This window comes from Chroicocephalus ridibundus, chromosome 5 (assembly GCF_963924245.1).
Source record: "Chroicocephalus ridibundus chromosome 5, bChrRid1.1, whole genome shotgun sequence".
NCBI lineage: Eukaryota > Metazoa > Chordata > Aves > Charadriiformes > Laridae > Chroicocephalus > Chroicocephalus ridibundus.
The window spans coordinates 64,246,038-64,258,973 of NC_086288.1; the positions used below are offsets into that span (position 1 = coordinate 64,246,038).

The 12,936-nt window shown below is 35.3% G+C and overlaps 1 protein-coding gene across 7 annotated transcripts in view; it reads left to right on the forward strand.

The window, feature by feature from the left end:
- PCDH7 (protocadherin 7) overlaps nucleotides 1-12,936 on the forward strand; it is a 281,720-nt gene that overhangs the window by 48,448 nt on the left and 220,336 nt on the right. Inside the window, exon 2 of one of the 7 annotated variants that reach the window (XM_063337316.1) lies at nucleotides 6,693-7,809. The exons of the other annotated variants lie outside the window; for them this stretch is intronic. Within the exon in view, the coding sequence (XP_063193386.1) occupies nucleotides 6,693-6,770 (78 nt within the window). The 3' untranslated portion in view covers nucleotides 6,771-7,809. Of the gene's footprint in view, nucleotides 1-6,692; nucleotides 7,810-12,936 lie in introns of those variants that run through there. 7 annotated transcript variants of the gene reach the window in all.

A 12,936-nucleotide genomic window follows, 5' to 3' on the forward strand; every position in this document is an offset into this window, starting at 1 on the left:
GAAGTGTCTGAGATAAAAGCAAAAGTGAAGTCTGAGGTATGTAAGTCAAAGGAGGACTAGGAAAGCATCATCACAGAATTCTGACTGATATACAACAAAACATCGCAAGTCATCTTGTAAATAAATCTGTTAGGGCAAAAACGGTCCCGTTTTGTTGGAGAATAGCAAATACAGTATTTATATTTAAGTAGTGGTGATGATTGAAAAAAAAAAAAAGTGACAAAGGTCTAAAAGTGTGACCTCATTTTTTATCAAACAGTAGAGCAGCATTTATATGAAAAAATTGAGTTGCTGACATAAAGGAAGAAGGAAGATGGGATAAAATGGAAATTGAAAATGGCTTTACTGAAAGGGGTTCACACAAACCAATCTGATACCTGCCTTTGAAAAGATAACCAATTTCATAGATAAAGAAAATTTAGTAATCTCTCTCTTTGGACTTCAGCAAGCAGTTGATACTGTGCCACCTGGGAAATTATTTGTGCACCTAAGGAAGATGGGGATTACTAGAGGAATTACAAAATATGTAAGAAAATCACTAAAATGAGATGATGGTTGGTGTTGTTGCAAAGGTAAGCATCATAAATAGAGGGAAAGGGACTCACTCAAGTCAAGCATCGGTCTTAAGGCTGATTTTGCTTTATATTTTAACCTTTGTGCACAGAGCGCAAATGTAATAATGAAACTTGATTATGAAACAAATATGATAAACATCATGGTTTGGATGAGGATTAGGCTGTACTAGGTGAAGGACTAGAAAACTTTTCAGACTGTAGCAGTTAAAATAAAACTTAACTCAAAATACAATAGCAAGAACAGGACCGTAAGTTGTAAATTCAGTTGTAAATTCACATTCAGGAAATCATCAGATGGAAGCAGTAGAAAAAGAGAAGAATTTAACGAATTAGGCAGAGTTGTTATGAGCACCAGTGCGACGCAGGTGAATATGTTTCTGCAACATAAGGCTGCATCAGGTTGTGTGCTGCTGTGAGAGAAACAGACACATTCATGTCATTCGAGGAGTCATTCATGAGACTTCATCTGAAAAGAAGGAAGAATTAAGCATACATTTAGAGATTCAGAAAGAGCTGTTTAATAACCATGGAATATAGAGTTAGCTGTGCAAGAGATGGCTAAAAGGGCTTTGCTTATGCAGACTTGAGGCTCTGAGAGACATGCTGTGGCAAGCTAAAATTGGATGGCAGAAGCTGTTACTGTCCTCAAGGCATGAATACTTGAGCCTCCTTTGAATCACTTTGTGAAGCACTGCCTGGTATATTAGGGTAAACCAAAACTGGAATTCTTTTACTTTAATACACCCAGCTGAAGACTGCAATAGTACATGAGCTCATTCATAGGCATATCATATAACCCTGCCTTCAGGGCTTTAATGCCCATCAGAAGGGTGGAGCAGATGGATGAGGGTGGTAACTATTCCTGCCATCCGGTTTTAAGCCACTGCTACGTGTACTTCAGAGCCTTAAGAAAGTAACTGGTGAGAGGAGATTTGATTGCTCTTCAAAAATATATTGGGAATAAATACCAGCAAAAGTTAGTAAAGAACAGCGTTGATATAATGGCAATTAACAGACCACTACAGGTTTAGTCTAGAAATTGAAAAAAAGATTTCAACCCTCTGGAGGTATGAGGTGATGTAAAAATATCTTACTGGTTTTGAAATTGAATTTCATCAGTTTATTAAAAGAATTATACAGATATTTTCCTTACAGTGTGTTCCTGTCCTCCTAAGAAAAGGAAAAAAAAGAAACAACACCAACAAAACATGGGCCAGACTTTTCATGCCTTGGTTTCTTAATGACGGATTAAACTATTAGTAGCATTATCTACACCAAGACCAAGCTATGTTCTGTAAGCTGTTTAAAGAGCAGCACAAACCTCTCGGCGTGAGGTTTGCAGCATCAGAGGCATCTAAGGATATCAGTACTTGCTGTTCTGTTTTTCTGTGAGACTTTTTTTTTCTTGACACAGCAGTATTACTCAGTTTTCAAGAAAGTCCGGACTGTTTCTGGCTTAAGATTGTAATAAGTAACTTAAATAGGTATCATTCTTATTATTACAATGCTTCTTACAAGATTGTATTAATGCATTAGTTCAGTAGGGTGAAGTGACAGAATTTTAATAAATGTATTATGGAAGTAATACACAAACCATATGGAAATTTGCATTATTGAGAATTTTTAGGTAGATTAATCCTATGTTATTCCACTCTGGGCCTTCAAAAAACTGTTAGCAAGTTATATTTCTGAGCGCTGTCTACCTGAAATAAGTGAATGCATATGTATTGAAAGTAGAACAATAATATCATTATACTGCATTGTAATGAAGACAGTTCTGTGCTTCAGGAATTGCAAGGCATTGTAGTAAATAGCATTAAATGTGCAGCATTTTTATTACTACAGTGCTTGTGTGAGAGTGGATGAGAAAGTTAAATGGGATATTTTATATTTTGGTTTTCATTCCTACCTACTACTAGTAGAAGGTATATGTTTATGATTAAATTACAACATTTTGGCTTTTTTTTTTTTTTTTTTTTAGAAAGAACTGATTGCTAAACAGTTAAGTATAGGTATGTTATTTTTCTTGCATTCTAAGGTGTAAATTCTTTAGTTTGTGGGCATGACTGAATTAATTTCAGGGCAATGGTATGGACACAGTCTTTGCATCTCTAACCACTGTCTTTGCAAGCCAGTAACCCGCTGGTGCTTAGCATGAACAGTGGTTGATACGTCACCGTATTACTGCAAAGGGTGACTATGAACAGAACATAATCCTAATATCTTAATAATAGGAACCGGTGGGATTTGCCAGATGCCTAAATGTTCAAAATTCATTCACAGGCATCGCGTGAGCAGGAAATCAGTAAACCAGAGAGTTTGTAAAGGTAATGAATGATACATGTTTATTTTATCAATTTTATGCTTGTAATGATCGGTTAAAAATGGTATTTTTTTTTTTTCTGTTTTTGGAATGAAGTGGAAAGTTTAGTTTTGATGGGCTTGATTTACCTTTTACGTACCATGCAGGAGTCAGCAGTAGCCACAATGAAGTAGCAAAACTAGACTCAGCTGATGCAAAGAAGTTAAGAATATGGCAAATCGGATTTCAGTAAGGTTAAATGAGAATACTTCTTTTTCTTTTCAACTTTCATCATCAAGGTTACTAATAGGTTTTCTTATATTAAGTTAGACCATATCTATTACAGAAATTCTAACGACTAAAATCTATGCATCTCTTTGTGATCATATGTAGTAGTCCTCATTCATTTCTTATTTAGACAAACTTTAATCAGTTTCAATTTGCCTATTTTTTACCCTATATATGGCCTTTAATGATTCACAAATATTGTACAAATGGTACACCCTAAAGATATTGAACATTTTATTTACTGAATCTTTTCTTTTGTTTGTTTAAGAATATGAGAATTAGTATTCCTTATTCAACATGTATATTCTACGGAATATATTCAATACACTTCCTAGAGTTCCCCATATCCTATTTTGATTTCTGTCACAAACTGAACATGAAGTTATGTGTGTAAAAGAAGTTTAAAAATAGATTAGAAGCATCTTGTGAAATGTAACAGGAAATCTATGGAGATATATTTTTGTCTGGCATTTGCTGTAGTGGGCAAAAATGAGCATGTTGTGCCTTTCAGTTCCATTTAAGACATGTTGAACATCGCAGAAACTTGTAATGTCTGAAATTTTTAGTAATAAGCACACATCAATCAGGGCAATATATAATATATACTGCAACCGTAACATATTTACAGACACAGATTTAGTGCTAAGAATAAAGTGAGATGAGTGGCAAAGAAAAAAATCAATGACAAAAAGGTACTTGCAGAAGTTAATCATTCTGAGCTTGTAGCAGTATGTTGCGTCTGTGATCATCTATACACTCTGTTAAAGTGTGGCTCCTCGCTTATTTAATGAGAAGTATTTACATATAATAGCAAATACATATCTCTAATACTAAAAGTTCACTTCCCAATGGCAATGAATATTTAAGTTAAGGAAAAAGATGAAACAGACATAAATACCCATGAATAAATTTGGGGTTATTATTACAATAATTTTTATATACTGCAGCACTGAAATTCTGGAACAGATTTCCCATTGAGATATTCATGCAAGAAAATGGTAACCTATCAAGGAAATATGTGAGGTTATACCTATGATAAACAGAAACTGGACTCGGTATGTAATAAGAAACTTCCAGGCCTGTATTTCAGTGTTATGGACTGGTTTAGCAAAAACCTGCAAGCACCTTGCTCGTGAAAACTGAGTTAGTGACTCTCAGTTCTTCATTTAACTCTTTGGTGTATTTCATGCTGGGAAATGGGAGGAGGAACAAGACAGCAATATCAATTTCCTGGAGATTAACAAGATTCTTCAACTGCCATAGAAAAGTGAGGAAAACAGCAGCTTATTTCACAGAAATTTAGAGTAGGAGAAAAGATGTTCTTGAATTTTTTCCATCAATCGTTGTGTATGGATGCATCTACATTAGCGATACGGAGCACAGCAAGGGGTTTTTGGGTGTGAATGTGACTTGAGTCTATCTTTGGAGTGCTTCTGTACATATTTTAGTGCACCCCTGATCCTTTTGAAGCATTGTCTTCCTTCCAGCATTGTTTTCAGGGTGTCATGTGGTGCGTGGCACTTGCAATGCAGATGCAAGGTCCTCCATCGGTTTGCTCCCTGTGCCTGCATAGAGTACGCCCAAGATTGGCAAGTGGCACAAAGTCTGTTGCTTATTAAGACACAATGTAGAGAGGCACAACAAATTGCACTCTCGTCCTTCCCTTTTTATGCTGCACCAGCAGGTATTACAGACACACACGCACGGAGACCACCATGATTATTTGAATTTGTGAGGGTATAATATAGTGCGTTTTTGACAAAAAAGATTCAACGCTTTTTCCAGTATGTGTCAGGTAATTGTTTTGCTTGCTTGAGATTTTCTCTTGCATTGATTTATTATTTGATTTGTTAACTGAAAAAATAGCAAGAGTATCTGTCATAGAAGAAGAGACTTCTAATTATAGAAAAAAACCCGTTATGTTTATGAACTTTTGACCTCAGAAATATCTTATGAATACACCGAACGCTCACAACTGTGTTTCTATCTTGGAAAAATATACTTAAAAACATGTTAGCAGATCCTTGTTGATTGAATACTGGACAAGTCTACTATCCCAGTGAATTCACTCCTCTTAAAGTTAGTAAAATTTATTTTTATATGAATTTGAATTACTATTGAAGTTAGCAACTTTGAGGTACTCAACGTACTTAAATTATAGGTAAAGAAACAGATTGATCAAGATAGGTAGGTAGGTAGATAGATGCATTACCTATATTTCTATAAAACTTTTTTGGCCAGTTTAGCATTTTTTTCCATTTAGTCAAGCTAAGACAATGGAAACTGAGCAAAGAGATTTGCATATAATTGGATTGATGATGAAGAAGAATTTTACTGAGGTGTAAAAATATTTCTTCTGCAACCAAAGCAGAATGTTTTGCTTGCTTGTCCCAGATGGCTTCCTGTAGGAAGATCGTATTTAGATTGAGGAACAGACGTTACTTATTTGAGGACATTTGGGAGTCTTTTATGGATTATATTCATAGACCAAAAGTTGCTTTGTAGAGATGCTTGACATTGCAATCCTACACATGTGTAATACGGTTCCAACTTTATGTATGTGTAATAGATAGAAGAAGTGATTCATTAAAATGTTGGGAAATAAGGACTTGGTAGTGAGTGATGTAAAATAAATATAAATTAATGATAATACAAAAATACTGGAAGAGTTGAAAAGACTGTCTAGTGAATATGAACCAAACATGTTATGTAACTAACACATAATGGGTTAATGTTTTTTGTGTAGATGACCTGTTTCTGAGTGATATTTTAAGAGCTGTTTTTGAAGAATATATTGGACAGAAACTTTCATTGTTTATCAGGAGACATGCCTGTCTCTTTAGTGTCTCATTTCCTTATAAACGTATTGATCAAAGTGATTCAAAGGGAGCACACTTTCCCCTAGTTCTCCGTTTTCTTTACATCCACCTTGTGGCATAATAGTTGATACCTGACGTTTTGAATAACATATGTGTTCACAGAATTGTCATTATATATATTGTATGTTGCCCTCCAAATCTGGCTTTTTTTTTTTTTTTTTTTTTTTTTTGGTGAGGCGGATGAGGGGGAAGAAGAGATGCCGGACTGTTTTCTTACAAAATTCGTACTCTTTGCCTCTTTCAGCTATCTGATATTACTAGTGACTTGCTGCGCTATTTATCCCATCGCTTCATGGAGAAAAGTTATGCTTGTCACTGATACCTGAAACGTTTATATTATTTTTCACTCTGTCTGCAGTAACTATATGTAAGAAAAGGAAGAATATATAAATCACTACAATTTCTTTGTGATTTAAAACCATCCTGTTCCTGGACATAGTTCACTTAGTTCCTCCTTTTTCTTAAACAACATGTAACGCTATTCTAACTGGTTTTGCTGCCAAATAGTGATTTTATGGAGTGTGTTTGGACCTAAGGGAGAGAAGAGGAATCTTTTTGCTCACTTGTAAGATCCGTGATACAGGATTAGGTTAGCCAAACCCTACTCGCATCCCGGTAAGCAGACATATATTTTTGTATTTTTTGTAGGTGGATACAGTGCAGACTACGCAGCACCCTGGCCACATTGAGGAATCATGTAAAATGAATGTATGTGCTCGTAAGTGAATGATTTATGAAATGAAACTCCAACTCTAAGGAATGTTGGATCACAAAATACATGAACTCTCTTTACTCTCATGTTAAGAAATTGATTCCCAGGGGGCAGGGTTACTGCAGAACTAAGTGGACCTTGAAAGCAAAGGTATTTTAAAAAAAAAAAAAAAAAAAGGCAACAAACAAACAAAAAAACAAACAACAAAAAAACTCCAACCATGATAAATCACTTTAAAAAACCCTGAAAACAAGAGATTCAGATTACATTTTGGATGCATTTGGAGAGATACGAAACAGAGTAAAGAATCCAAACCAGAAAAACAAATGGTATGTGAGAAAGGTTTGGTAAGCAGAAATGATCATAAATGGAGGAACACTATCAAATACCATCTAATTTAGGAGTATGAATAGGATGAAAAACTCACCGTTTTCTGCTTTGTTCCATCTTTGAAAGGACTGAAATTTGATTAGATGATTGCTTCAATTAGTAACTCGGAGATGAGTGTGAATGAGATTGAATTTCCAGTATTTGAATCTGTGAAGTATTTGTGATTTGCTGGAAAAAACCCCAAACTAACAACTCTGATGATGTGCTAGATAAACAAAGAGAAAAATTCATACCTCAGGACTGAATTTCTGGAAATCCATATATAGTCTTAATATTTGAAAATCTTAGTACTACTTGAGGACATGAGACAGAGGGCGGGAGAGGAATTAGGGCAAGCAGTCTTGAGTTCCTTCAGATTTGGCTGAGAAGAATGGCTCTACAAGGAAATTGAGGTAGATACAGAGAAGAAACCAAAACACGCTAAATGACTCTACCAGCACAGGGAAATCAACAGTCACTCAGATGTATACACATACAGTTTGGTTGTCAAACCCAGGTTAAGTCACTCGGTTAAAGCACTCTAGAATAGAATAATTGTGCCAAGGACTGTACAATTGCCAACATCAAAACCACACGTAGGGAGAACCTCTGACCCTGCAGTCACTATTAAGCTATACACATCATACAAAGACAAAGACTATAGTGCCAACTCCAATTTTCTATATAAATATACCAATTTTTATATTTATTATATCTATATTTGGATATTACACTGTATAGTATATCAGATTATGATTTAGAGAAGGGAAAGGCTGAATATTTTCTTCTAAATAATTTATTCATTCATTTATATCCTTCATCTTCATCATAAGGAACAACAAAAGAAGATATTTTAAATATTAATAATTTCTGAACAAGCTCATTTTTTTATGAATAAAGCATAACTTCAACCCATTCAGGTTTCTGATATAAAGCTGGTATAACTGTGTGGAGGAAACTATATTGTATTTGTAACTAAAGTGTATATTATCACTTGCCTTGCTTCATAATATGGCTTTTCAACTGTATGAACAATGCTGAAAAGCACTTTTACTCTCTTGATTGTTATGCATTTATGTCTGAATTAGCTCACCCTTTGTGTTTATCCCTTCAAAACTGGTAGTCTGCCACTTTTTTCCACTTGTACTAATTAGTTCCAAGTGGAGGAATTTATGATACAGTAGGGGCTTTGACCTCTTTATTGTACTGAGATATATTATCAAACTTCAAAGTCTGTATACTGCTACTATATTGATTTTGTTTTCTGTGAACAAAATCAATGAGCAAAATTAAAATAAAAAAATCAATTCTTTTATTTTTTGAATTGATTCAGGTTTTCTACATGTACTTTGTTTATTTAACCTTGATTGTCTGGAACTCATTGAAAGGAGAAACACATTGAGACCTTTAGTAATTCTGCATAAAAGAAACCTATGGAAGTTAACAAAATACAGAGAGAAAGGAAATGAAAGTTAAGATACAGGAATGAGAAGGGAAAAGATGCAAAAAAGATGAAGAAAAGCATTGTTCTCAGTTGGGAGACATTGTTTAAGAATATCAGAGTACCTATAAAAATTAGTACCAACATCTTTGTCAGAAAAATCGGCATACAGATTGTTTCTTTTGCATTTTCTAGCCCTTTCCTTTAATTCAATACATGGCTAGGAATGTATATGAAACACCTGCAATCCATTTCGTGAGTTCAGAGCAGTTGCAAAGCTTACCTAAAGATGAGAAAATATGACAAAAAATATTTAACATGTAACATTTTGCAGAAATAATTACATTAAGTATGCAAATATATTTGTGAAAATTTCAGCCTTTTTCTCAATATAGACATTATACTAGTTAAAAAAAAAGAAGTTTAACCTGGAAAGTGTAAAGAGCAATATTAAGGACCTCTGGTCAGCTTCTTATCTCAGATACAGAAAGTCTGTATTTCAATAAAATTATTCTGCAATCGGGAATAAAATCAAAATTGCGTCTCCTGTGTTCATTGCAGTTTCATTCTTCTATATTTAATTTTCTGTTCAGAAGCAATTACCAAGAGAGGATCCTTGAAAAATACTGTGCAACTACTGTAATTTTCAGATTTCACAAAGTTTAGCAGCCAGGTGGCTTGTACGGAATAAAAGCACTTTTATATTGCCTCCTGCTACAACACCAATGGGGAAAGGTCAGCAAAACAGTGGGAGACCGAATGAAGGATTTTTTTTCTTGCGTGACATCAACTTGCAAGACACTGGGAGTTTCAGAATTACAAGTGGTGATATAGCTTTTTTCAACTCTTTCTTTCCTCTTTGCCTCCTACGGCTGCTTCATTGTTGGGCAATGTCTCTCTTCTGTCAGAACGAGGGAGTGAAAGCCTATTTGTGACAAGTGACATTCTAGTTTCTGTTTGCCATTGTCCCGCATGGATGAGAAAAAAAAGTACATCCATATGCCTTTCATTTCCCCACCTTTTACGAGCTTAAGTTAGAGCTTTTAAAGCCAAATCTGACTTGCCTTACTCATATGAACAGGCCAAATAAACCCAGTGACGCTGCTTGTATGAGCAAAGACAACTCTTCTTTTAGTATCACTTTATTTTCGTGTCTGTTTTATACAAGACCACTAAAGAGAAAGGTATGTCAGCAGCAAACTATCAGGGAATTTGTGATACACAGTTACTTTAGCTAGTTAAAACACAAGTTAGATAAATTATTAGTAAGAATAATAGGAAGTGGCAATCAGTGGGAAACGGAGCTGTGTGGCAGAAGACCTGTTTTCTCAGTGTCTGTACTTCTGGGGACTGTGTCCTGTCACAGTTTGTAGAGGCACTCTCGTTGATGCCAATCGCAAATTTAAATATAGATGGAGAAGGAGATGTGGTCTTCTTAGCAGTACTTGACTTGCTAACCTGTCCGTCAAACCTAAACTGAAGGATTAAATTAAGCAAACTTCCACATTTTAGTCTCAGGGTGAACAATATAATTTAAATCAGTTGTTTTTACAAAGGTTCATTAAACAGTTTAAAATCTTCACTTGAGATTTCTCAGGCTTATTTAAAACCTCTGTCCCTACTCTTCCTGCAAGCTTCATTTAGGCCCACAAACACAGAGGCTCGGATTCACCCCCTCGCCATTTAAAAAGTCTGGAGTGATAATCTATGCTTTAACTGTTTGAGAGTCATTAAGCTGACCGAATTTTGCTGAGCTTGTAAAAGATAGCTTTGTACTGTCAAATGCAGTGGCTACATTTAAATTTCCAATGTATAGTTACTATGCATACTTACAAACTCGAGATAATCTCCCTCTGCATGGGGGGGAAAAATTAACCTGTTGTGCTCGTAGACCTTATATTTGACTTTTGACATTACATTTAGGGAAAACTATAATTATGTAAAATTCTGTTCCAGTTTCTATACTGTTCTCAGTATTTTACCAGAATTTACATTATGAGCATAATACGTGATGAATGCCTTAAATAACCCTTTTGAAGACGATGAACATGCCTACGTAGTTTCATTGCTTAAAATTAAGCTATGTGTTTTAGTTAGAATGTGTCTGAAACTATCAAGAAACCTCAATCAAAATACTATTCTTCAGCATACCCCGGTAGATTACTATTTCAGCAGTGAGCTTTCCTTTGATCTGTAGTTCCTGGAAATGGCATCAGAGCTATCTAGCACAGGAGAGCAGTTTGTTGCCCTTTCTAAGGGAGTTATGATGCTAATGGGAAAAAAAAAAAAGTTCATTATGTCCCCTGGCAGTTACAACAGAGCCCTCAGTAGTCTTCAGCGATGGAATTCAAGGAAGGCATTAACGTTCTCAAATCTAGTTTAAAATTAATTTTCTTCCAAATCAGATTACTTTTCACATTTAAACAGCCTCAGTTTAGCCCAGTAACACCATTTTGAATAGCAAGTGCCAGCCAAGCGAATTTCCAAAAGATTTCTATTATTTATTATTTATACATATTAATACTCTATTTATTTATATATTATCTTTGAGAAATATGACAGAGGAAAGTATTCTGAAGGATTTCAGTAAACCTAATTATGCTCTTATCAGGCTTAATTATCTCTTTATGTTACATTTTGCAGAGTCCCTATTCAGGAAAGTAGCAGGACTTTAAATTGGTTTTTGACACAAAATAACCTTTCTTTAAACTGTGAAACTGTACATAGACAATTGTTTCTGGAAAAAAAAAAGTATCACTTCTTGAATACTTTTCAGAGCAATTTTATTTTAGCAAATATGAGCAAAAGAGTGGTATATAGACTAAGTAACCTCAGAAGACTGTGTGGGCATAGTTCTACATCATAAATGCCCATCTGCTTTTTCTTCTTACTGCTAGAAGAATGATGATTTACTTGTTATCCTCCTCTGTATTGTATGTTAGAAGTATATAGGGAGGTAAGATAACTCTGGCCTGACTTGCCCCACTCTCACCTTCCACCTCCAAGAAGGGAGTTGGCCCGTAACCAGTTACACACGCATGATTTTTACAGGTGTATTATGATTTTTGTAAAGCTTGGTGCCTCATCTAACCTAGCTGTATAGTTTCACAATTGAGAGATTTTATGGTGAGAAGTAAGCATCTCTGGGTGCCCATTCGTGTCAGCCCGAGTTTTCTAACTCGAGTTTTCTAACATTCAGGATGAAACCCTTCTTGGTGTCTCTCTGCCTGAGACTACACAGAGACTTGATCTCAGAGGAACTTTAAATGTGCTCAAGCTCAAAACATTTCTGCATTTAATGTCAGTTAACACAGAACACGTTTAAGTAGAAATGTCTCATCTCACTTGATTTGCTTTAGCATACGTCTAATGATAGAAGATACTTCATGTATTTGCCTTTACAAACCTCATGATTCCATTGCTACGGAGGGGCAGGAAGCTAGGCTTCTGTTAGCTGTTGCAGGGCTAGAAACCAGGGGATTCAGTCTTCATTCCTAGGTTTGCCACCACTACCCACCTCTTCAGGGCTACACCTGTGAAAACAGAGAATATGTTTTTATTACCTCAGTGAGAGAAAATTGTTTGATCCATTTTGTTTTGTGAACTGTTTATAAGGTATGGTAATGAGATCCATAGAAACGTCTGTAAAGAGTAGTATGATATTGTAGAAATACTTTAATGTCCTCTGTTCCACTGAAGTTGGGAGAACTGGTTTTCAGAGCAAACCCTTTTTTGCTTAACATCTTATAAACTGCCTCCTGGCCAAATTGTTTGAAACAGATATTAATTTTCATCATTATGTATATGGGACAGTTCTGTATATACACTTCAGTGCACTTTCATCAAAGAATGCTTTAGATTTAACCATGCTGCATTTAAGAAAAAAAATATTTTATAGGTTACCTTTTTTCCTAAAATATCCTATTAGGGAAGCAAATGAAAGTTATTATTTTATGTTGGTTTCAAATACAGATAGCATATTTGTTTTCATGTGAGTATTTCCGACTGTGAAGTGTGAATGTATTGACATTGTTAGTGGGTAAAGACTTTCAACAAATTAAAAAAAAAAGACATAGTATGGAAGTAACTAATTCAATAGTATTGTAAAACCGTTGATTATGTACTCAGTGCTGGCAGTGCCACAGCTATACATGAGCTTTGTCCTGAGGAGCCTACGTTATAAAGAGGAAACTAGACAAGCTGGGGGAGACTCAGTGTTTTTCTTGTTCGCCTTTATCCTCCTCCCATCCCTCATTTTGAAATACTCCCCATGGAGGGCATTAGAAAGTTGTGAATTAAAGCTCCAGGGAGTCTGAAAGAAGCAGCTACAGGCAGCACTGTGGAATAAAAAGGGTAGATTTCCTGGTGCA